A 21,946-nucleotide genomic window follows, 5' to 3' on the forward strand; every position below is an offset into this window, starting at 1 on the left:
CATTATTTTGAGGTATTTGTAGAAAGAACAGGAAAAAAGTAATATGCTTCTTTTTGGGGGTTAGTAAGTAGACTTAATATAAATAGCAGAGAACTATTTTCTGTTTTTAATCAGTGTGTTGACAAAAGGAAAAAGGGAAAAAAAGAGCCTGTGTTAGGAGATGGCCTTTTGAAATATTTGGTTTCCTTTGTTCAGTAGCTCATCTTGGGTGGCCCTTGAAGACCTGCTGAGGCTGGGCCATGCCTGTAACACTGTTTTTACAGGGCTACACCTTGATTTAGTAAGGGCCAAGATATAGATGAAACACCCAGATGAAAAGTCCAGTTTGGAGAGAGAGAGGCAAAGGGAGGCCTGAGAGATGGTTGCTGCAACCCCAAGGGTCAAAATTTCAGTGATGTCTTAGTTCTCCTGCTAAAGCGATCTGCTCTGCTACGTCACTGGGCAAATATGGAACTCAGGCTGTTTTAAGAGAGAAAACAACTCAGCCGCCTGCCTTTCCTTCAAACAGAAGCCCGATTAGAAAGGAAAAATGCATCTAGCGCATGAAAGTTCATGAGCAAAGGGAACTGATGAGAAGCTTGCCTGAGAGTGGCTGGAAAGGACTGGCATTGTAGTTTTAGGGGCAGCCATGATCTAATTTAATTTCCCTATTTTTTTAGACTTGGGAGAGGCAAGAACTAGAGATTCCCTATTTTTGATCTCTGGGAAAGAAGATTCTATTCACAAAGCCGTGGAAAGGTCAAATTGAAAGAAGTGGACAGCTGAGTATCACTTACAGGGGTAAAGGTCAGAAAGTGACCTCAGGCAGTGACCTACTTTCTCTGTACCTCATTTTTACCTGTGAAATAGGAATAATAGAACACCTGTCCCCCTGGGGCATGGTCAAAAAGTAGAAGAGATAATCCGCTCAGAGCTCTTAGTCTCACATATCATAAATTCTCAGCAAATTTAAGCTTAAAAACTAATTATTTTCATATTTTACTTGTTTTAAAGAATTACAGATGAAATTCATCATTGCAAAATATTTTAATTTTACAAAAGTTCTTGAGGTTGAAATGATTTGCCTGTTCCCTCCCTCGCTCCTTTACCTCTGTTCTCCCAACGAAACCGACTCCCTGGGTTCTAAACTTGCTTCTAGCCCATGTGGATCCGGGCAAGTTTGCCTTAGAGTTTTAATCTGTACAACTGGAATAATATTAAAAACTTCTGAGAGGTATTAAGGCCTTGGAATAGTGCTTGGCACAGAGCCAGCTTTCAATAAATGTTTGTTCTCATCTTTCAAGGAAAATAAAAGGATGTATAACGTTTAAGCTTGATTCTCTTATAAAATTATTTACTGTAGTGGATAGGCCATCATCACCTTACTTTAAGAATTGATGAAATGCATAAAATTAGGATAAGCTTCAAGAGTATGATACATTTTATCATTACAAGTCTTTTGGGATGTGATCTATTGCAGACTTTCAGATGGCACCGAAGTCCTTTCTGGAAACTCCGTGCTATGTAGTCATTCTCTCTGAGAATATCCAGAAAGGAGCTTACCACCTCTCTGGATAGCCCAGTACTTTATTGAAAACTTTTTAAAATATGTTTTTATTTTCATTTTTATTTTTATTTTTTTAAACATATCTTTATTGATTTCAGAAAGAGGAAAGGAGAGGGAAAGAGAGAGAGAGAAACATCAATGATGAGAGTCATTGATCGGCTGCCTCCTGCATGCCCCGGACTGGGGATCGAGCCCGCAACCCGGGCACGTGCCCTGACCAAGAATCAAACCCCGATCGCCTGGATCCTAGGTCGATGCTCAACCACTGAGCCACGCCTGGCCTGGCTGAAATATGTTTTTATTGATTTGAGAAAGAGAAGAAGGTGGAGAAAGAGAGGGAGGGAGAGGGAGAGAGAGAGACATCGATCAGCTGCCTCCTGCACGCCCCCTATGGGGATTAAACCCTCAACCCAGGCACGTGCCCTGACTGGGAATCGAACTGGAGACCTTTTGGTACATGGGATGAGGCTCAACCAACTGAGCCACACTGGCTGGGGCATTGGAAACTTTTGAGATTAAACCGTTCTTTTCATTTCCTAAATAGCTGCTGCTTGCTAACTTCCATTGATAACTTCCATTTAGCCTGGATTCTCCTTGCTGGGAGAACAAATACTACAAAATAAAATCACCCCCTTGACTATGTTTTGAACTTTGAGTTATTAGTATGACAGGACTTCTCTCAACAAATCCCTTCTTTCCCCTTTAGTACAATTTCTGCAGAAAACATACAAGCTTTTACCCATGTATAATAAGAGGGTTCTATTTTCCAGTGTTCACATTCTCAGCTTATTCAATCAAGAATTTGTGAGACTAAAACTAATTCTAGGAAACAAAGAAATCTGTCATATTTAGGAAATAAAGACAACTTTCTCTTTACTCTGTGATATAAGATTATCAGATTGGAGTTAAATGCTTTTTTTCAAAATTCATAGTAGAGATAATAAAAGCACAATAGAATATTTTTTAGGATTTACCTTCAAGAAAAAAAAGCTGAATGAAATGAATGAATTATGACTTCAAAAACTTAAAAGTTACATTTAAATGATTTGATGAGAAGTTTGATCATTTCCTGCCAAAAAAATAAAGAATAGAGGCATTTTTATAAATGTGTGGCTGGAAAAACTACAAAATGAGTCACATAGCAAGAATTCAGTTTTTACAGATGAGAAATGTCTGTACTGTTTTCACAAACAATAACTGATGCTGAAAGAGTTTATAATCACCAGGTTGAACAATAAGAACATAGTGAAAAGGTAGTTTTCTTTTTATTATCTGTCTATTTTATAACATAATGAAATTTTAATTTGATAGTTCTGTGTATCACTTGTCTTGGTTCATGTCTTGTCTCGTCTCTGTGCCTAAGTTTCCTCATCTGTGAAATGGTTCTAGTACGAACTGAATGACTTGATGTATGACATGCTTAGAACAGGCCTGGCACATGACATAACACTTTTGTTGGACGAGTCTGTTGCTACATGGCAATCCACAGAATTTGGGAGGATATCAACTGATGAGCCGACTATTTTATTATGGGGACTAACTTTTTTCCCAAAGCATTTCACCACCTTTTTGTGGGATTTGGGGTAGGTCTCTCCGTCTGTCTGTCTCTCTTTTTGAGCATTGTTTTACTTTTTATAACATAATCAGATTAGTGAATATCTATTCAGTTTTACATCAAATTCTATCTTTGACACTTTCCCTAAAATGGTTTTGATTATTAAGATCAAAGGCCATTATCGAGCTGCACTAAACAGGACACTGGGGTTGCTGGAGTCCAGGACAGGCTGTAGAGGCTGTGGGAGCTGGGCTCAGAGAGAGAGAGAGAATGGGACACCACCCTCCATGCCCTTAGCAGGGAACCAAGTTGATCTGTGCTTTTTCAGATGAGGCAAGTTTCAGCCATTCGAGATGAAGTGAGAGTTTTCATTTTTTCAGACAAAGGACTGGGACGTGGAGTTGCTGGACCATATGATAGCTCTATTCTTAATTTTTTGAGGAGCCCCAGTACTGTTTTCCATAGTGGTTGTACCCTTTTACTCATAAAGGCTTGAGAGTTTGTGCACATAAGTGACCAGAAGAATAGTTGTTGATTTTGATGTGCTGCCAATTGTAATGATACCTAATGATTAAAAATAAATCAGTGACTTATGTCTTCTTTGGGGGCTTTTTAAAATCAGAAAGATGCTGTGAGTCTACTAGAGTGGTATATGTTTCTCTTGTTTACACTTTAATTTCCAAACATTAAATCTTTTCATTATAATAAGCAAATCACACACAGAGACAAAAACTCTTCATGAGTTAAGTTCGGGACTAGGAAGGACTGATGTGGGATTGGCAGCAGACAACAAAGAGGATGCCGCTGGAATAAAGGAGCTGGAGTGGCTGGGAAAGGCTGGAGGATGGTGGGTAATGGTATGGTTAGCCAATTCAAGTGGAGCATGTGGGTATATGAATGAAAAGAAGTGCAAGTAAACTCAGTGGGACTGTGTCCTTGAAACATCAGGTTAAATAAAGCAGGCAGTTCGTAAGCTCCACAAATGCCTTTGCTGTTCCTTGCTGTATACCCAGCACACATCACAGTGCCTGAAACCATAGTGGAGGCAGATAGTTCCTGTGCGAATGGATGGATGGATGGATGGATGGATGGATGGATGGATGGATGAATGAATGAATGAATGAATGAATGAATGAATGAATGAGAAACAAGACAATAAGCGAGGTTTTCTGAAGAGACCATATCAGTGTATCGGTAAGTTGATTTCTGATGTAAAGGGCAAGATATATTTAAAAGGTTAATATTTATGGCAGTCCACATCTGAGGTCCCATGACTTAGAAAGGGCTCTAGCAATGGGGATAAAGTGAAAGAAGTTGTCAGTGAAAATCTGTGAAGAGATCTGTGTAGTCCTGCACAAGTGTGTGTCCTGCTTGTGGGCTCTGAAAGGCTCAGGGAAGTGGGTTCTGGGAATCAAGACTGATATCAAGTTGTCTTGTTGATTTTTAAGTGACGATGGTGTTGGTGTGACCTATATTGAAGGGAGAAGCAACGTAGACACATAATTTAGTAATAGTTGCTGAACAGCAACAGATGGTGACGGAAACTGTGAGAACAGATGCTCGTTTAAGAGGTTGAGTATGGAGAACAGACACATGGGACAGCAAGTAAGGGACATGCTGTAAACCATAATTTAGAAGACAGAAGATTCAAAACAGTTTCATGCAAATCCAAGAGGCTTACAAGGAGAAGGAATGACGTATAGTGTTGCAACACCTCACAGTTAAAGAAAACTGAATTTATTAACTTTAATTTGGTCAGGAGAGAGCTGGAATGACCTAAGGAAAGTACATGCCAAAAAAAGTAAAATATAACTATCACAGAATATACAACTGAATTTTAACCATTTAAAAGAGAGCAAAATATACCTTTTCTGCCCAAGTTGCCATTAGCTGTTTCTGAGTAAAAGATTTATAAATGAACATATTGAAACTGTGCAGCCTCCTCATACTATTGAACTATTTAGATACCAACTACTTTTAATAAGTGTAAAAAGCTACTGGATGCCATGCTGTTTGAATTTAGTACAGTGCTTTATAAAGGACACTTCTGCAAACAGAAAAAAACAATATTGGGTTATAAATACATAATGGTGATAAGGCTAAGATACACAGAAGCAATTTCCTATCAAAATAATAAGCTTACCTAGGATACTTAAATATCCCTGCTGTTCTTTATCAAGGCAATAACAGGTTTGCTGCACTCAGAATTATTGATTCAATATAAATAAATGTGTAAAACAACATGTCTGTATGTAAAGGAAAATTATTAAAATCTATTGCCTCAGATTAATTTTGGACTCTATATGTTTGTAACTTGAATTTATTTTGCTACTTGCATGCTTTACATAATATTTAATATTTTTAAATTAGTCAAAATTTCAGGGACTCAGGAGCAAGTTGAATTTTAATATGTGTGTGGATTAAACAGGTTCCAGCAGAGTTTGGACAGGTAGTTTTCTTGGGCAGCTTGATTTGGTGGCACTTTTGCAGTAGGTAAAATGAGGGTAAAAGTGGGTGACAACTAATGTCATTCATTATAGTTGCACTGTTTCGGTGAGCTAAATAATAGCCAACATGGAGACATTTTAAAAAATGAATTCTGGATGTCTATTTCTAAATAAATCCATAATCATTGGTTCTGCTTTAGGTGGGATATTTATAATAAAAGTGCATGGCATTCATATGTAAAGGTGTCACATTTATGCATCAACTATTTTTCAGATTGCAACTTAGGGCCAAGTCATAAGAACTATAAACAGCCATTCGTAAGTCTCCACTGGCTCAGTGAAAACAGTATTAAAGCTAGTGGTTAGGTCTATAAATTTTTCTTGTCTCATTTTTTAATAACATTGTGAAGCCACTATTTCCTCCTTTGCATTGTGTAATCTTGAAGGATTTCTAAAAGATTCTGTATTCGGTTTGGGGCACATAAGAGACTGTCATTCAAGAAGCATCCCAAATTGAGGCCACCAGATGTTTCCCCCCACAGTGAATCAGAGAACAAGCATAATTTGAATATTTTGCATACATTTGCATATTGATGTCAAGAGTCCCTAACTCCAATTATGTAAAATAAAATTAATTAGTGCAGCCTACTGCAAAAGCTTGTATTCAAATCCAATACCGGCTCAGGACAAGACAACCTGGAAATACCTAGCATCTTAAAGCAAATTAGTTTGATTTCTTCTGGGGATAGGAGGCATGACAGACGTTCCTACCTAGGTGTATCCAGGAGAACATACATGCAGAGGTAGGCGCTCAAACATAGGGAATCCACTTCAAAGCCCATTTGTCTTGAGATTCTGTGTTCTCTTTCTGGTGAAAATTGCAACTGCACATACTATAAACACATTGTTTTTGTCTTCTGCTCCCTCCAGGATTGAGTGGCACTCATTGTCCTTGGATAGGGTTCTTTCTGTAGTTCCAAGGAGCAGCAAATAACACCTTCCTGGTGTTAAAACTATTGCATTTTCTAGACTTGGCATCTTCATGGCTGTGAGCTGCCTGGAGGACCTAATCCCTCCCTTATCTGCTTTTAGAAATTCTCCTAATCAGTGCTCAACATCGGTGTGGTCAACGATAAACACCTTAGGTTTGTAGTCAAACAGAGCTTCTTTTAAATTTCAAGTTTCCTTGGGTGGCCTTGGTCAGGTTATTAGCTGCCACAAGGCTGGACTTTCCAGCTTTTATAAAATGAAAAGATGTTTCCTTTCTTCTGCTAGTTGTAAAGGATAAATAAAATATAATTGCAAAGTGCCTCAAACATAGTATATATTAAAAAAAACATTCCCTCTTCTTCTTCCTCCAAGACTCTATCAAACGAGAAATCTCTCTGTGGACACACTGGGTCATCGGGCATCACCTACCATTACAATATCTCTTGCACTTACTTGCTTTTTGTGTCCTGAAAGCTGGACAACAGTAGGCTTTTCCGTGGCTGCTGGATGGAGTGGTAGCAATGCCTAAAGGGAGGTGACGTATAGCAAGATGTAGATGACTCAGAATTCTGGAAATTTAAGTGTAAGCAGGCATCTCATCTCCTTTTTCAATGTAATTTAGGTTTACTTCAGAGTAGCTGGAAGAATTCATATAATCACAGAATTCATAAAAGAAAAAAACTCCATTTACAGTAGGTTCCGCCCCAAGCTCTCTTGTTGATCGGGAGATCGAGCTGCTTGGGAGCTGCTTGGGACTGCCATGTCTGTGTGTCACATTAAGTAACCTGAGGGAAAAATCCTAGGGAACATCTGAGTATTTCATCTGGATTGGTCAGCTGTGCTCTGGCAAGACCACCTTTAAGTGGAGGCAGCTCTAGGTGTATCAGCATAGACCTCAAAAAATGTCCCACTAATATGTGTTCCCTTAGAGGCGAGGCTACTTTGCCCCAGTTAATCAAGACCAGTGTTCTCCAAACTGGGATGTAAACTGCATATGAAGTGCACAAGATGATCTATTGGGTTGAGAGAGAGAAAATCAAGCTTTTATTGATATTGATTTTTATCTCATTCTTTTAAAATTTCTATTTGCAGGTGCTTATTTTGTTCAGTGTAATGGAACGTGTATAATTAACGTGAATAAGCATACTTTGGGCACTCATTTTTTGTGATCAGGGTAAAGATGGTTTAGGTCACTAGCACCACCCTCTCTCTCTCCTCCCAGACTGCCGTGTCGTGCTTGCTCCCCAGAGCTAACTTCAGCATGCTCAAAAGGAAACAGAGCTCCAGGGTGGAGGCCCAGCCGGTTACTGACTTTGGTCCTGATGAATCTTTGTCTGACAACGCTGACATACTCTGGATTAACAAGCCAGTAAGTTTCTTTTTTGCAATATGGAGCAGCACATGCTGATATAAAGGAAATGTGATTCATATATTCAAAAATCATGTGCCTTTCACTTTGAAATATGTGTTTGAGCTGCAGTAGAATATGGATGAGTCTAGGAATCTGGAAGTTACCAAATGAGATGAAATAATGAGGCTCCGCTCTGAGTTACATAGGAAGGTGGTCTCTCCTCTCCTCCTCTGTGTGTGCTGTCCTCACAGTCACCCCGTGTGGGGAAAATACCACTTCACAGGCTAAGCCAGAGCTGAAGTCCCACGTGAGTGACCTCTTCTACCAGGCTTTCTTTACGTGCAGTTCTCAACATGCATGAATCTGCGAGGAGATAAATGTTCGGAATTAAAGGTCTCCTTCTGAGTTGCAAATTTTGAGTAAAAGTAAAGGTTAATGAGATAGTGGATAGTGTCTCTAAAGAACTTTTTCACCTTCTCTCCCTCATTAAGCTGATGGGAACATGAGGGGAAGATCTGCTGTAAGAAGTATCATTGTGTATTAGACAGTCTAGCAGCCAGAGCTAAGGCAAATGACATATTCATGGGTCTTGGAAACTCAGTTCTATGAGCCAGGATGGGATCAACGTCATTATGTGTCAGAAATTATGGTGGGCTCAGAGGACACAAAAAAGACAAGCACGCTCACAGTGCTTGTCTTTCCCTTGACCATGATAAAGACCTTTCCAGCCTTTCTTCATCTAATCTACCCTCCAGACTGCTTCTCCAGCCTGCTCACATTTCCCCCCATGTTTTCATCTCTGTTCACGTAGCCCTTCTGCTTTATAATCGTTGAAACATCCTTATTACCCACATTTCAAATTAAAGTGCCTTAGTATTATATTCAGGCTCTGTGTATTCTGGCTCTAACTTGTCCCGGAGCTGCCCTTCCCTAGACCTGCACACTGCCCACCGGAGCCACTCAGTGACTTCCTGCCCCTCCAACATATCTGCCCGTTCACAGTGTTTCCCTTGCAACTCGGATGGGTCAAGTCCCCCTCATTCATGAAGGAGGTCTCAGATGTCACCCCCACCCCCACCCACTCTCAAAGGTTCCACATTTGACCTTCACAAACAGAATAAACCTCTTACTTTTCCACTAATTTTATATTTGTATATAAGTATAAATGTATATTGTATATAAATATAATATATAGTATGCTATAGTACTATAAAATAGTGATGAATCAGGACCCTCTTGCTTCCATTTTTGTGTCCTCTGCATAATTTCTGACACATAGTAGGCCTTCTGCTCATGTTGAAAGAATGAACAGAATAGAGAATAAAGCACTCACTAGTTTTCCATGTACAGAGCTTTCTGAGAACTTTGAACAAAGGTAGTATTATAGATGTTGCCTCAGAAGCACTAACTAAAATAATCAATGTTTAACTAAAATTGGTACTGTAAATTTGAAACAGATTTGTTGTGGAAGAACCCTTCTTTTAGAGCTCTTTTGTGTAATTAGATCCTTTGGGTTGGAAGTCCAGACGGGGCTAAATTCACACACTGATGTTTATTGAAGCCGTACCAAATTGCATGAAAAGTTCATCAACCTTTAAAATAAATTCAATCATCAGTGACTTATACAGTATGAAATTAGTGGCATTACTTCTTCATGCATGTATTATAAGTCAGATTAATATTAAAACCCATTCATGAGCCTACAAGTGTCTGAGTCTCTTCAAAGTTCTGACAGTCTTTTCTATTTTTTTTTTAATCTCGGTGCTTGCTAGCTTGTGTAGCTGAAGAACCCATCTATTACAAAACTAAAACAGTTGTTTACAGGGGGAATATAATAGGAAAGGATTAATATGACTGTATATTTATATATATCCAGGATAGTCAATAAATAACATTTAAGCTATATTTTAAAATTGTCTACTAATTAACTAGTAATTCTAACTTTAGTATGAAGATGCAACCATTTTTTATTAGTTTTCATAATAAAATAGTGTCTGTGAGTAATTGTACATCCTACACATATGCACAAGTGTATACACACATACAGGCACACACATGCATACACACATTTATTTTATTTTTTATTTATTGAATTTATTGGAGTATAGATTTTAAGTATACAACTCAACAAAACATCATCTGCACACTGCATCACCCCAAGGAAAGTCTCTTTTGGTTGCCATTACACCCCCTCCTTTGCACACTTCCACTAGCTCCCACCCCGACTTTCCCTCTGGCTAGCACCACCCTGTCATCTGTGTCCATGTGTTATATGTATTTCTTTTTGCTTAATCCCTTTAACTTCTTTCATCTGTCCCCCAAGCATCTCCCCTCTGACAGCTGTCACTCTGGTCCATGTATGCATGCCTCTGTTTCTACTTTGTTCATCAGTTTATTTTGTTCATTAGGCACTATGCATAAGTGAGATCATATGGTATTTGTCTTTCTCTGACTGGCTTATTACATTTAGCCTAATACCCTCTAGGTCCATCCATGCTGTTACAAAAGGTAAGATTTCCTTATTTTTTATAGCTGCATAGTATTCCATTGTGTAAATGTACCACAGATTTTTTATCCACTCATCTGATGGACACTTGGGCTGTTTCCAGACACTGGCTATTGTAAATAACACTGCAATGAACATAGGGGTGCGTATATTATTTCCAATAAGTGTTTTGGGTTTCTTTGGATAAATTCTCAGAAATAGGATCCCTGGGTCAAAAGGCAGTTTCATTTTTAATTTTTTGAGGAAACTCCACAGTGGCTGTACAAGTCTGCATTCCCACCAACAGTGCATGAGGGTTCCTTTTTCTCCACACCCTTGCCAGCACTGTCGTTTGTTGATTTATTGAAAATAGCTATTCTGACAGGTATGAGGTGATATTTCATTGTGGTTTTAATTTGCATCTCTCTGATGACTAGTGACACTGAGCATTTTTTCATATGTCTATTGGCCATCTGAATGTTCTCTTTGGAGAATTGTCTATTTTGGTCCTTTGCCCATTTTTAAATTAGATTGCTTGTCTTCCTGGTGTTGAGTTGTATGAGTACTTTACATATTTTGGATATTAATCCATTATCAGATGTATCATTGACAAATATGTTCTCCCATACAGTGGGTTCCCTTCTCGTTTTATTGATGGTTTATTTTGCTGTGCAGAAGCTTTTTAGTTTGATGTAGTCCCATTTGTTTATTTTTGCCTTTGTTTCCCTTCCCGAGGAGATATATCAGAACAAATATTGCTATGAGAAATGTCTGAGATTTTACTGCCTATGTTTTCTTCTAGTTTTTTTTTATGGTTTCCATACATTTATCTTTTTATTTCCTACTTCTTTGGAAATCTTGGGGTTAAGAGAAATCTTCACAGAGCATATGCACCGCTAGAATGAAATAGAAACTTATTTTTTGGAATTTTGAAAGGATATCTGGACTAAATTTATATAAAACATGTTCTCCAAAATAAAGAGGAAAGTTAATTTATTATCTTTTGAAAATGTACCATGGTATCAGATTTTTAAAAATATTTTTATACAAAGATGTTACATCTAAGAAAGAAAACCCTACACAGGGGAAGTATTATGCATCAATTCATTTTAAAAAGCATTTGTGATTTGCAAGAATAGGCCACTGCACTAGATATCAGTAAATATAATATGGTCTTGATTATAGGTGTTCATTTTACATTAAAAAGTTTAAATCTAACATTACATCAAGTTTGTATATGAATAAGTTACTGAATATTTTAATTGAATCAGAATTTCCCTGAATTGTGGTTTGATGGGGTCCGCAGTATCAAAGGAGGTGGGGTAGCCTGAGCAGGTTCACAGCTAGGCTTTGCTCTTGTCAATGTGTGTTGATGTGGAAATCAGGCTGACTTGAGAATTCACTGATATAAAATATGTGAAATATTTTATACACACCTAACAGACATTAGTTTCCTTCTTCATACTGGTGAAATATTTTGATCTTAGTAGTATGTTTTCCAAATGGTGCGGTGCATAATACAGGTGGAAGATACCATTTTATGCCGTCAGATAATAACTGTGGGCCGTTTTGCAGTGGGTTCACTCTTTGCTGCGCATCTGTGCCATCATCAGCGTCATTTCTGTCTGTATGAACACGCCCATGACGTTCGAGCACTATCCTCCTCTTCAGTACGTGACCTTTACTCTGGACACTTTACTGATGTTTCTCTACACAGCAGAGATGATAGCGAAAATGCACATCCGGGGGATTGTCAAGGTGAGCTTTTCCATGTTACTTAAGCTAGAAACCAAAATGCATTGGAAATCTAAATCAGTATAATATTAATTTCAGTAAAACAAAACATCTTTTTATTTTATCTACATTGAAGTTTTTTTTAAATAGGGTTTCACTCCAAAGACTGGTAAACCTGTGATGCATAAGAATATTTAAAAAGTGAAATAAATTGTGTAAGGCACAAAGTCTTGGAATATCTGGGGAGAAGCTAGGTGGCCCGACCACCAGCTTCATGAAGGCCAGAGTAGTGTCTGTAATGCCAGCCATGGGGGGCTAACCCAAAACGAGGCACCTGTTGATACATGGAATGGCGAATAATGTTACGTGATAAATACTACAGACTGTTAATATTCAGCATGATGTCATTAACCTGAAGCATTTTAAGGACCTGGGATGGAAAGGAATTCCAGGGCTATACGAAAGAGATTGTGTAGCATGAAATTACTACCAATGGGAAACACAAATAAGTAAATAAAAGAAAAAGAAAAGGAAGGGAATGTCTTTCATGGGATATCTCCCCCTTCTGTAATGCTAACCTTCATAGAGGTGTAGTAAGTAAATGACACTGTGTCATAAGCATTTCACAGTGTACAATTGGATGCACCTGATAGAAGAGATTAATGACACCACTCATTGGATTTAAGGCCCATCCTAACCTAGTATGACTTCCTTTTAACTAATTACATCTTCAAAATACCTTATTTCCAAATAAGGCTACGTACTGATCTTCTGAATGGACACAGAGTTTGGGAGGACAGTATTTACCTCACTACACAATTAGTTCTATCTAGCCACGTGAACAGCCAGCTGCTCCCAATTGTAAGGAACTTTGAAAAAGGTTTTCCAAAGTTTGTTGGGTGACTTCAGAAAATTGGGGTAGTTATACAAAAGAAGAAATTCATTTCAGTATAGGAATTTAACTTGAAAGGAACCACCAAAGCCACAACACTCCTGATGCAATTACCAATAAACCAATAGACTCAGAGACTTCCCAAGAGGCAGTCATGAGTAAGTATGAGCCCCAGGAAATGCAGTGTGGCTATGAGATGTGATACACAACCCACTTTAAAAAGTGGTGATTCGTGGGAACAGTGAACACCTGCCATGCCTCAACCAATGGGTTTCAGCATGATTTCAAAATTGTCTGGGTCTTCCACAAGTGGCAGGTGGTTATTCTAAACATTAGGTTTAGATATGCCTAAGTTTCAAATATTGGTAGCTAAACCAAGAGGTTACCTTGGGGGAAATTGGTCTTATGGGAGTGCTAGAGGTACCTTTTAAGCAACTAGAACTTTACTCTCCAGCATAGCCTAGCATTGTTTTGAATTATTTGATTCCCCGGAGGACCTTGAATGACCCTGGCACTTGTGTATAATGGTCATTACGGCAGTGGCAATCTCTGAATGTTCTGGGTGGAGCACTTTGGAATTGAAATACCATGTGGTAACTTTTATGAGATTCCAACTTGAATGAACAAAGACATGACATTTTCCTAGATTCTGTTTTGTTTCTTAAGTTATTTAATTAAGACTTGGATTTCATATCATGAAAATGACAGTAGGCATTGTTTTAATTGTCATAGCCAATGATAAAAAGAGCAGAGGCGGACTTGATATATAAATTATATATTCATTCCAAGTGAACAGAACACTGAATGAACCATGATCTTAATAGTTTCAGTATTAGAAGTCAATGAAAAAACTTGATCTGTGACCAGGTTGTTTTCAAAATGCTGTAAATGAGTCATTTTCAATATTTCTTGACTTTCAGAACCATTTGGATTTTGTTTTATTTTCAACCTGTAAGAATTAAAAATTGAAAATTAATTATTAGATAAGATTTTTGTTTTTCATTCAGGTATGACTGGATTAAATACAAACATAATGCAAATTTTAACAAGATGGCATTGCTAACATTATCTTAATAATCAGCACAGCTTAATATCTCATAAAAGCTGGTATTCATGTTTAAGTGCCAGCTGAGATTTTGGTCAAATATGGTTAGATATGAGTTACTGAACCAGCTTGAAATGTATCATTTCATTAAATTTTCACCATTGTGGCCTTCCCAAAAAAGTCATAACTTTATTGATATCATTTTTGTACCACATACTTCTATTAACATGCATGTTAACACAGATAAAAGAGTACATTTGACTTGAGATTACATGCTTGTATTTAAAAGTTAACTTACTTTCCCAGAAGTGGGATTGCTGGATCAGAAAGTAGTTCTGCTTTTAATTTTTAGGAAGCTCCATACTGTTTTCCATGGAGGCTGTACCAATTTACATTCTCACTAACAGCAGCCAAGGATTCCCTTCTTGCCACCTCCTCACCACTGCTTATTATCTTTTGTCTAACAGGTGGGAGGTGATATCTCATTTTGTTTTTTATTTTATTTGCCTGATGATTAGTGAAGTTGAGCATATACTTTTTATATATTTGTTAGCCCTTTGTATGTCTTATTTCAGCCTTTTAAAAATTGGGTTATTTATTGATTGATTGTTTGATATTGAGTTATATATTATATCGAATCATCAAGTTGTACACCTTAAATATATACAATTTTAATTGTCAATTATACAATAAAGCTGAGCAAAATTTTAAACTTTTAATTAGACTTAGTTTTAGCAAAAAAATAACCTGTCACAACCAATTTAAATGTCATTGGCTTTGTATTTGTAGATTTGTTTTTGTTTTACAGTTGCATGAGAAATAATGTGTGTGTGTAGATATTTAAGTTACAACGTAGTAACATAGGCGCTCTATGATAATTTTTTGGTGGACCTCATGTTACTCAAGATTGAATTGCTATGTTTTTATCAATTAACCTTAGTCTAAGTTTTTTAAACCTTTATTTAACACCTGTCTGCTAAAAAACATGTTTTGAGATATTTCCATGCTTTTCTACCTTCATTCATTTGACAGCGGTGCTGAATTTTTACCCCTCACTCAATTTTTTAGCCTCTTTAACCAGAATAATTTGCAAATATGTGCTGAGTTTATTCTCTTATGCGACTTACACTTTTTTACACACATAGCGGCATTATGAACATATAGGTGTGCATTATTCTATTTTAAGCAGCAGATTACTCTTAGTAGGTTTCACATTTTCTTTAGGATAGAGCTGTGTATGTTAGCTATTCAGATAGCAAATCTTTAATATACGGAGTGGGCAAAAGTAGGTTTACAATTGTGTGTATGGAAAATAATACAATAATTAATAGATAATACAAGAATAAACTGTTTTACGTACTCACAACTGTAAACCTACTTTTTCCCACCCTTATGCATGGATTCTGAACTAAAATATTTCTAAGGAACAGTCAGATTTCGTTATTAAGCAAGTAACCCCAGTATGTCATATATCTTCTGTGCAGAAGGGTTATGTGTGAATCGATGTACACATATGTCAGAGATTTGGGAAATGCTGTTTTTTTATTTTGGGAAGAATTTTTTCCACACATGAAGCTATCTTAGTCCATAATAAAGTATTTAGAAGCAAACCAGTATATTATTGCCCAACCTGTATATACAACTCTTTAAAATTATAACTAGCTTGGTTTGGCACTGTTATGGGACACGTACAATTCATACGTAATGCTTAAGGTAATGTGATCTGGTAATACCTAGTTTCTAAAATTCTCTGCAACACACCACACCCAGAAGCTTTATTTTTCAAAACAAAAGTGCCGAAGCTGTGGCTTCCTAGCATTGCCCACTAATTTTATTGACCTAGTGGTTTACCATATATATTAAACTATAAATTTACATTTTAGACATTAAAAATTTAATATATTTCATATTTATTTAATATGTTTCATATATAAGTATAATATAAATATGAGAGTTCTATTCTTAAACCCAACTACAGTTTCTGATGATTCAGTAACACTGATTGAGCGCTGCAGGGAAAGTGTAAACACTTGGGCTTTCTCTCCACCTTCTCAGGCAGAAGGCCCCAGTTATGTAAACATGAGGTAGCAGAGTCCTAACAGATGCCCTGTTAGCTGACTAATGTCTGACCCATCATTGCCTTAGGGCCACTGTTGTCTTGGGGCCTATAAGACTGGCCCAGGACTTTCAGAGGTGCGGGATTACGGATTGTTGCCCCGGGGTGCGGCATGTCCCCCGTGTATGCCCAGCTGCCCGCCACCAGGAGTGTGGGTTTGTCTGTCTTGTATGTTTGGCCTTCCGGAGCCAAATAAAGTAAATGTCTCATCCTCCTTCAGCTCCATGGTCTTCTTCGGACTGTCCCCGGATCTAGTGTCAACCTCCCTGGACCTGAGTGGCCTCTGGCATGACAAGCACTTAAATGACCTCATAAATGACCCAGGAGACGAGACAAACAGAGCAGGGCTCCTGTCCTCAGAGACTGCCCGGCCCACTTTGTGGAACTGGCTTGTAAGGCCCAAGCAGGCACTTCTCATTTTCTGCATCCATTCTGTTCCTGAAATTATGTTGAAGAGTACATTTTCAGAAAACAGGAGCCTGTATTCCATTATTTTAAATGGGAAAACTCATGCATTACAGCAATCCTGACCAATATCTCCAAATATCACCGAATCACTCTCTAACGCAGATAACTATCCCCCTGCATATTTCTATGTAATAAACAGCACTTAAACATCCATGGCTCAATTATTTGTGCTTACTGAATTCAGTAGTGGATGTTTTGTATACACCCTACCAAAACAGCAACATGTGCTCTTATATAAATAAGCAGAGAAATAAGTTAAAGTACTATCTACCATATTTCATTGAATCTAGGAGATCATCAATCCTAAGATGAGGCATCACTTTATTGGTCCTTTAGAAAGAAAAAGTGCTGCTAATTACACTTTGATTGTAGGCTGTCAGATCGTAATTGATGCATCAATTATAAGATGCATTCTGAACTCAGAAATGTTAAATTGTTTTGGGGGGAGGAGAGAGTATGTCTTAAAATTGGTGAAATGTGAGCAAATTGACCGGGGCTGATAGATTCAAATCTTGGGTCCCCTGAAAGGCTATATCAAGGGGAAAAAGGGAAAGAGAAAAGTAGTGATGCACTTAATACTTATCCCCTGGTAAGTAGATAAACAACGCCAGACAAGATTTAGCCCCAAAGTGGGGCAGAGCTTTACTTGCATTTGGCACACCATACCTTCTTGCAGGGTTCAGGGACAACTTAAAGGTTTCCACTGGCACATGTGCAGATTCATTAGAGTGGTTCTAGATACATAGTGATTTGGGGGCAAATATTTTTGCACATATAAATAGTGATTATTTGTATAGTGAGAATTCATATAGTGAGAGGTAAACTTTCAGTGTTTGGGGAAAATGCTATAATATTGGGTAAAAGGGATGTGGGGAGGAAACACAGAATATAATGAAAAATTATGCTTGGGAATATCATGCAAATCTTGGAGGAAGAAGAATGTGAATGTCTTGAAGGATTAGTAAATGTGGTCTGTGACACAGGCAATGGGGCATGGAAGTAAAAAATCTCACAGAGATAGAAAAGGAGCACTCTGAGCCCCAAAGGCGTGGAACAGCCTGGTGCTTTGGAGACCTCTGGACCGTCATGGGTAGCAGAAGGGAGTTGCACAGAGTGCAACTGGAGAGGATTTTGTGAAGGCAGGCCTGGCTACACCTTGGGGAGCCTTGTATGTCCTGCAAAGAGCTCAGACTTCATTCCCTGGTCAGTAAAGATCCATGGGAGATTCAAATCCGATAGTGACAGGATCTGGTTTGTATTTAAGAAGTTCACTGTGGAAGTAACATGCTTGGTGCACAACAAGAGAGCAAAAATGAAGCAGAAAGCCCTGTCAAGAAACGTCTTTAACAATTTTTGTTAGAGGAATGTATTTTTTGAAAGGATTTCACATATTTCATAATGTTTCCCAAGCTTGAAGTTACTTTCCAATTAAATCTTACTCTCCAATAATTTGTTTCTAATTGCTTCCCCCACTAATTCCTGCTCTGAGAAGCATTCCAGCGCCCCAAATCCCTTAGAGAGGCAAAAATAAACCATTTGGGAGATATATGTTTGTGATGCTGCAGAGCATCCAATGTATTGCAGACTGTGAATTTTTCAAACAATTCTCAGCTGTCTATTTTCCATCTGGCAAGAGACCGAGGTAAAAGTCACATGCATCCTCTGAGCACTGTGGAAGTAATAAATAATAATGCTAAGACACAGTGACAGATGGGCCCTGGGGACTCAGAACCATAAATCATGTGCTCATGAAACTGTACCAGTGCATATCATTTTGTAAACTGCAAACTAGATCCCTATAAATGTCTTCAGGTAAATGTGCTTGTTTCTCTGCTTGTTAAATACTTGCATGGCAGTTCAAGTTGCTCTCTTATACTGTATAATTGGCAGCTTCTGAGTGTTTGCTTTTATAAAAATTGACAGGCAGGTCTTGAATAACTCATCTCCCCAGCACCAGCATGCTCATTTTTGCCCATAGCTCAAGCACTCTCTGCCCTCCATTTCCTGTTGATACAACAAACAGATTAAAACCTTCCTTTCCTATTTGAGGTGTCAAAATTTCTCCAGTACCACTGGGTATTCATGTGTGTTATTCTGATTGCATATTTTGGAAGCAGGTAGAAAGGACAATTTATTATTTGCAAATATTATAACTCAGGCATTAGTACAGTAGGATTTTAAAAATATTTGGATGTAATTATAAATTGAATCATATCAACCTTTAACCAGGTTAAAAGTCCTTAAACCTGCACATTGTAAAAAGAGACACGTTGATGAGTATGTCAGACACAAAATGTAATATGAGGTTATATTTCATAGTAATGGGTTTAAAAATCTGTATTCTATTTATTAAAAAGATATTTTAGACTTATGGAGCCTTAGTGATTAAGTATAATGTTTAATATGATATCAATTTCAAGTCAGTCACATTTACAATTACCATATAATGCACAAGTTATATAAAGTTTGACCTGATTCCTGTTTGCATGGCATGCAGCCTCTGCTTACTCACACTATAGTAATCCAGGAAATATCCAAAAGTTATCTCATAATTCTATATGTGATCTTTCATGATCACGTAGAAAATGGCTTAACTTTAAGATACTACCTTGAAAGGTAATACAAACATCTTTCTCTTTTCACCAGGAATCAAAAAATGGTTTTCTTTTTGGAACAATACCAGGAGTTTCAGTTAATGGGTGGGTGAGTGGGTGCCTTCATGAAGCATATGAATGACTTCTTACTGTATGCATTGTAATCTACAGAACCTCTCTAAGACGTGGTTCATGCACTTACCTAATAATTCATTTAATATCTCCTGTGTGCCTCATGCTGTACTAGGTGCTGGGAATACCTCCTGAAACTGTCTAGTTTGAAGTCTCAAGGTGCTACTAATTTTCAGATCAGATTGAAACATTTACAATGGAGGATAGATATTTTAAAAAATGTAACACCAAAAAATATGTTTAGATAAGATTTAGGTAGAAAACCCAAACTTTGCAATTACATATGATAGACTGAAGTGACTGAAATATTAATTAAGTCATCAAATGGGGAGTAAAAAGGACTGTTCTGTAAGTTACACAATAATTATATTACTTATATACATGAGCTGAGTTGCCAGTTGTTGCATGATGTGTGAATTAAAGCATTGATCATAGTAGGCTGTGGTCAGATCAGAGTCTAGAGGGAAAAAAATGGCATAGACTTGGAAGAAATTCTCAGGAAGACAAACAATGAATGCTAAAGAGCAAAAGGTTATTTTAAAAAGATGGGGAAAATCTGAGTGTTATTAGTCTTTGTATTCCAGGACTATAACACTCCTTATTAAAGGTTTTATAAATATGGAATGACTCTTGGGAACATGAACCCCAAAGTAATATGGAAAGTAGATATGCCCAGTAGATATTTCACATGTTTTACCAAAAAAAGTAAGAAGCAGCAGCCAGTTCTACTTGACCATTATATACCACCTAGTATAAATGCCACTATGAATACAGATACACTCTGAACAAAGCAACTAAAATTACTTCCTAACTCAAAAAGTTTTCTGTGTTACATAGCAGAAGTTTTGCTAAGCCAGTTTTCATAATATGATGTCATTTGAAAGTAGATTGTGCTTCCATGCTTTGTTTATTCAGGATCCCTACCATGGTGTCTAAAATGTTTTTTAAAAAATCATCTTTTTATATAGTTCAAAATGGACTTTGGGTCAGCTTTACAACATCAATTTCCTTAGCAAACAGATTTATATAGCAATTAAGAAGCAACGTTCAGCTGACTCTGTTATTGATAGCTTTACATTCTGATTTTGTGAGACCAAATTCAGAACAGAGTTCATGAGTTGCTGCAGAAGGAGGGACTTAAATGGGATGGTCCTAAGAAAGCAAAGGCCTTTCTAGCTAACGCTTTCAATTCTGTGTTTTCTGTTTTGTTATTCCAAAGGAAAAATTTTCTAAAATTTTCATTTTATGAATAATATGCATTCTAATATCAGAGTAGATTCACTGTTCAAAAGTGAAAGTAGTATGTCTTGTTTATCTTTTCTTTTACATGTATTATCCCAGTTAAAGTCAGAGTCAATATATATTTTCTTTGAAAATGAAGACCAATTTCTTCTTCACTTTTAATTCAGGTTGGGGTGAACTTCTGGTTCATTTCCCACTGATGGTGCTTGATCCCGCGGGTTCAAAGGCCTTCACACTGACCACTGTGTGCTCTTGGCTCTTTAGGAAGACAGTTGGTTTAGGACCAAGCTGCCTATTGAGTAGAATGTTCTTTGGTTCCTTAAGTGGCTAAGAGAAAAAGTAGTGATGTTTTTCCGTTGCACACATTTACTATTTTATATACAAATTTCTGCAGTTACTTGTGTTTTATAAATTATTTTCCTCATATACAATGCCATTTAAAGTGTTAAAAGTATTCTTTGAAAGTCTATTTAATTTTAATGTAACAATTGTAGATAGTTTTTACTGAATTAACACCTGATTATTCCCTCCATGGATATTTTTTGAAATTATTCCTTTGGCCTGATAACCTCATGTGAAATTTATTTTTAGGGTGACACTTCCTACTTGAAAGATCGCTGGTGTGTTTTTGATGGATTCATGGTCTTTTGCCTTTGGGTTTCATTGGTGTTGCAGGTAATTAAAACTTTTAAATTGCAAGGAGGTATTTTCCAAAATTTGCATTAAAAATCTAACTAAGTATATTAAGGAATGTACATCAAGTGTCACTGAGTACTTTTCTACAACATTATGTTATTTTAAATATTTATAAATAAAAAGCCTAACATTTTAACCATCGTCAATCACATTTGTGAATTGTTTCTTAATCAGAAATTAAAATCAATACTGTTAGAAATTGCTTTTTACTGAACAAGAATAAAATATATTCATTGAAATAAAGGAAAGAACATAGGGTGAGATTTCAGTATTTGTGGAATAAAAAAAATTGAATTTAAAAATTAAAATTCTAGTCTTTTATGTGACTGAATCTTCACCAAAAACAGCTAAAAATAGATACATTGGGATACATATTGGTCAACATAAAATACTATCTTGCAAATAAAAAATGCCTACTGTCTACTATGGGGAATGGGGCACATATATTTAAAAGGCCTAAAGGAGGAATTTTGTTGGAAAATGGTAGAATTCATTCCCATGCATTCAATTAGTCTTAATTTTGCACTTAATTCAAATAAAGTTACTGTATTATTCATGAAAACATTCAGAATAAAACAAATTTGCAGTTTATTCTGCAAATTTATCATAGTACTTATCGATAAACTGTCTTTATTTTTATAAAGCTCACCTCT

General features: G+C 37.0%; 1 protein-coding gene across 1 annotated transcript in view; it reads left to right on the forward strand.

Annotated features, from left to right (window-relative positions):
• NALCN (sodium leak channel, non-selective) overlaps positions 1–21,946 on the forward strand; it is a 273,012-nt gene that overhangs the window by 8,332 nt on the left and 242,734 nt on the right. The window contains exons 2-4 of the mRNA XM_081127411.1: positions 7,761–7,907; positions 11,950–12,132; positions 21,189–21,272. Coding sequence (XP_080983537.1) covers positions 7,800–7,907; positions 11,950–12,132; positions 21,189–21,272 — 375 coding nt within the window. The 5' untranslated portion in view covers positions 7,761–7,799. The remainder of the gene's footprint in view (positions 1–7,760; positions 7,908–11,949; positions 12,133–21,188; positions 21,273–21,946) is intronic.

This window comes from Miniopterus schreibersii, assembly GCF_964146895.1.
Source record: "Miniopterus schreibersii genome assembly, chromosome: 2".
NCBI lineage: Eukaryota > Metazoa > Chordata > Mammalia > Chiroptera > Miniopteridae > Miniopterus > Miniopterus schreibersii.